Source organism: Blastomyces dermatitidis (assembly GCF_000003525.1).
Source record: "Blastomyces dermatitidis ER-3 genomic scaffold supercont1.2, whole genome shotgun sequence".
Lineage (NCBI taxonomy): Eukaryota > Fungi > Ascomycota > Eurotiomycetes > Onygenales > Ajellomycetaceae > Blastomyces > Blastomyces dermatitidis.
In genome coordinates, this window is record NW_025544775.1 from 1,279,685 (window position 1) to 1,282,104 (window position 2,420).

The 2,420-nt window shown below is 28.6% G+C and overlaps 1 protein-coding gene across 1 annotated transcript; it reads left to right on the top strand.

Annotated features, from left to right (window-relative positions):
• Window positions 1-1,100: 1,100 nt before the first annotated feature.
• Window positions 1,101-1,310, top strand: BDCG_16368 (uncharacterized protein; the record flags this gene model as incomplete). The annotated part of the gene is made up of 1 exon (XM_045425610.1): window positions 1,101-1,310. One exon carries the CDS (start codon window positions 1,101-1,103, stop codon window positions 1,308-1,310), a length of 210 nt encoding a protein of 69 aa, XP_045279609.1.
• Between the last annotated feature and the right edge of the window lie 1,110 nt (window positions 1,311-2,420).

A 2,420-nucleotide genomic window follows, 5' to 3' on the forward strand; every position in this document is an offset into this window, starting at 1 on the left:
TCTATTTCTATTTCAATATATTTAGTTTTCTATGCATTTTATATATAAATTAGTTGATATATACTTTATCATATATCATTAGAATACATCTGTCTTGATATTCACTGATAAAAGTTGTTATATCATCTATCTTGTATTTAATTATAGTTATAGCTGCAGCAGAATCACTGATTTCACTGTATCAGAAAATCTTCTTATTCATCTTGAATTCTGTAGATATATTTCTGACAGTGTATTAAACACTTGTTTCTAGTTAATAGAAATAATTTTATATTCAAAATAGCTGTAATTCAATCAGTGATAGTCTGTGCAAAAAGTATTAAGATATGAATGAAATTCATCAGATGTGCTGATTACACTCAGAGATAAAATATGAAAGTATTTACATTCATTATATGATAATCTACAAAGATGAATTAATAATATATATAAAGACTTATATTTTTCTTTTCCTTCTTTTCTTCTTTCTTCTTCTTACAATAATAATACACTGTAAAGATCATTCTTAGCTCACTCAGCTCACTCTACTCTTCTTTATCTCTCAGTCTGATTAGTATTCTGTCAGTTATAATAAAAAGCTTTTAATTAGAAAAGTTCTAATTAAGATATCTTATCTGTGTAGTATATTAAGAATATCAGTAATTCATCATATCAGTATCAATCACAGTAATAACAATAACAGCAGCAGCACTAAAATGATAAGTAACACTCTCAAGTATACTTATATCATCACTGCAAAGACTCAAGAGAAGGAAGTAAACAGCTGTCTGAATACTCTGATAAAGCAGCTCAGTAAATGAACAATGTGTGAGTACTGTATTAAGTATATTTTTTCTCATCATTTGAATGCTGCTTATAATAAGATGAAGAGAAGCTCAAAGTCTTGTATAAATTGTAATCATGAGAAAAAGAGATGTGTGATTGTCTCTAAAGAATTAAAAGAATAAGTTAACAATCTGATCTGAATTCATGACTTTTATCTGTCTGTATTGAATGATTTTAAGAAAATAATAAAGAGAGCTATATTGAAATTAGCAAAGAATCTTTTGAAATAGATTAAGAAAGTCAAAACTCACTAATAGAAAGTGAAAGCTTAATATATGAAGAGTATCACTATTGCTCTGAAAGCTCTGAATGTCATTATCAGTGCTGCTGAAAAAGCTAAAATTGAGATTGAGAAGATCAAGTTAAATATTGAAAGAGTGAAATTAGAAATTAAAAAGAAAAAAGTTACTGCAGAAAAGAAGAAAATCATGATTAAAAAGATAAAACTTGATATTGAAACTATCAAGCTTGAAGTGTATTATTAGCTTTTGAGAATGATAGTCAGTCATATTAAAGAATAAAAATCAGTGATGAAGAATCTTATAAATTTGATAAATAATATTAATATCAAAACTAGCTGTATTATCATTGAGATGTATAAAATAATGAAGTATGTTTAGAGATTTGCAGATTATCTTGATAAGAATTCAGTTGCAGTCAGTGACAGCAGCAGCAGTGATGAGAAATTTGATAACAGTGATAATTCTCTTTCTACTCTTCTCACTGACATCTCTACTATTACTGTTAATTCTCTTCTTTCTTTCTTCTTCAATCTTCTGACTTCAGTTGATTCTCTGGCTATGAGCAGCACTGAAACTCTCAACATTCTCAGTGAAAAAGTAAGTTAGAATTAATGAAATAATTCCCAGATTTATGCAGAAGTTAACAATAATATATATAGATGAGTAAATACACAGCTTCTGATTTCTCTAAAACTCTCTCTCTCAAATAGTGAATAGTTATTGATACTGACTCTTCACAAACTTCAACATCAATTCACAAGTTCTCTGAAATAAATGTTGATGTGAATATGACAGAAAATAATGACAATGATATAGAGATAATTTGAAGAACCTGAGAGAAATTACAGAGAAACATAGCAGATTTTCAATAGAGAACAATTTCAGTGAATGAGACATTTTTTAGAATTAGTGATTACATAGATAGAAATCAGTGATATTGTTAATATAATGATGATTTTATTCTGTTCATAACTCATTTACAGTGATTTCACAGCTAATTCACTATTATATTATATTTTACAGTTCGGCGACGGTGTCAGCGACTGGCACGGCGGAACAACCATAACCCAGTCATATAGTAAGCCTACGTTTTTCCGGTAAGAATGTGTGTGAGTCATGTGAGTTAGAGCTTGTGTAGTAGCTTTAACAGTATAAATCTTAACGTTTTTACAGAAAGTAGAAAACTTGACCTCACTAAGTACGCCACTTGACCTCATTATGTAAGCTGACCTCGTAAATGTGACCCGTGTCACTACCTGACCTCGCTCAATACATCTTTTCTTGTAATTTGAAACTACTTAATTATTTATTATTAATTCTACAATCAATTCAAAATCAATTCTATAATCAATT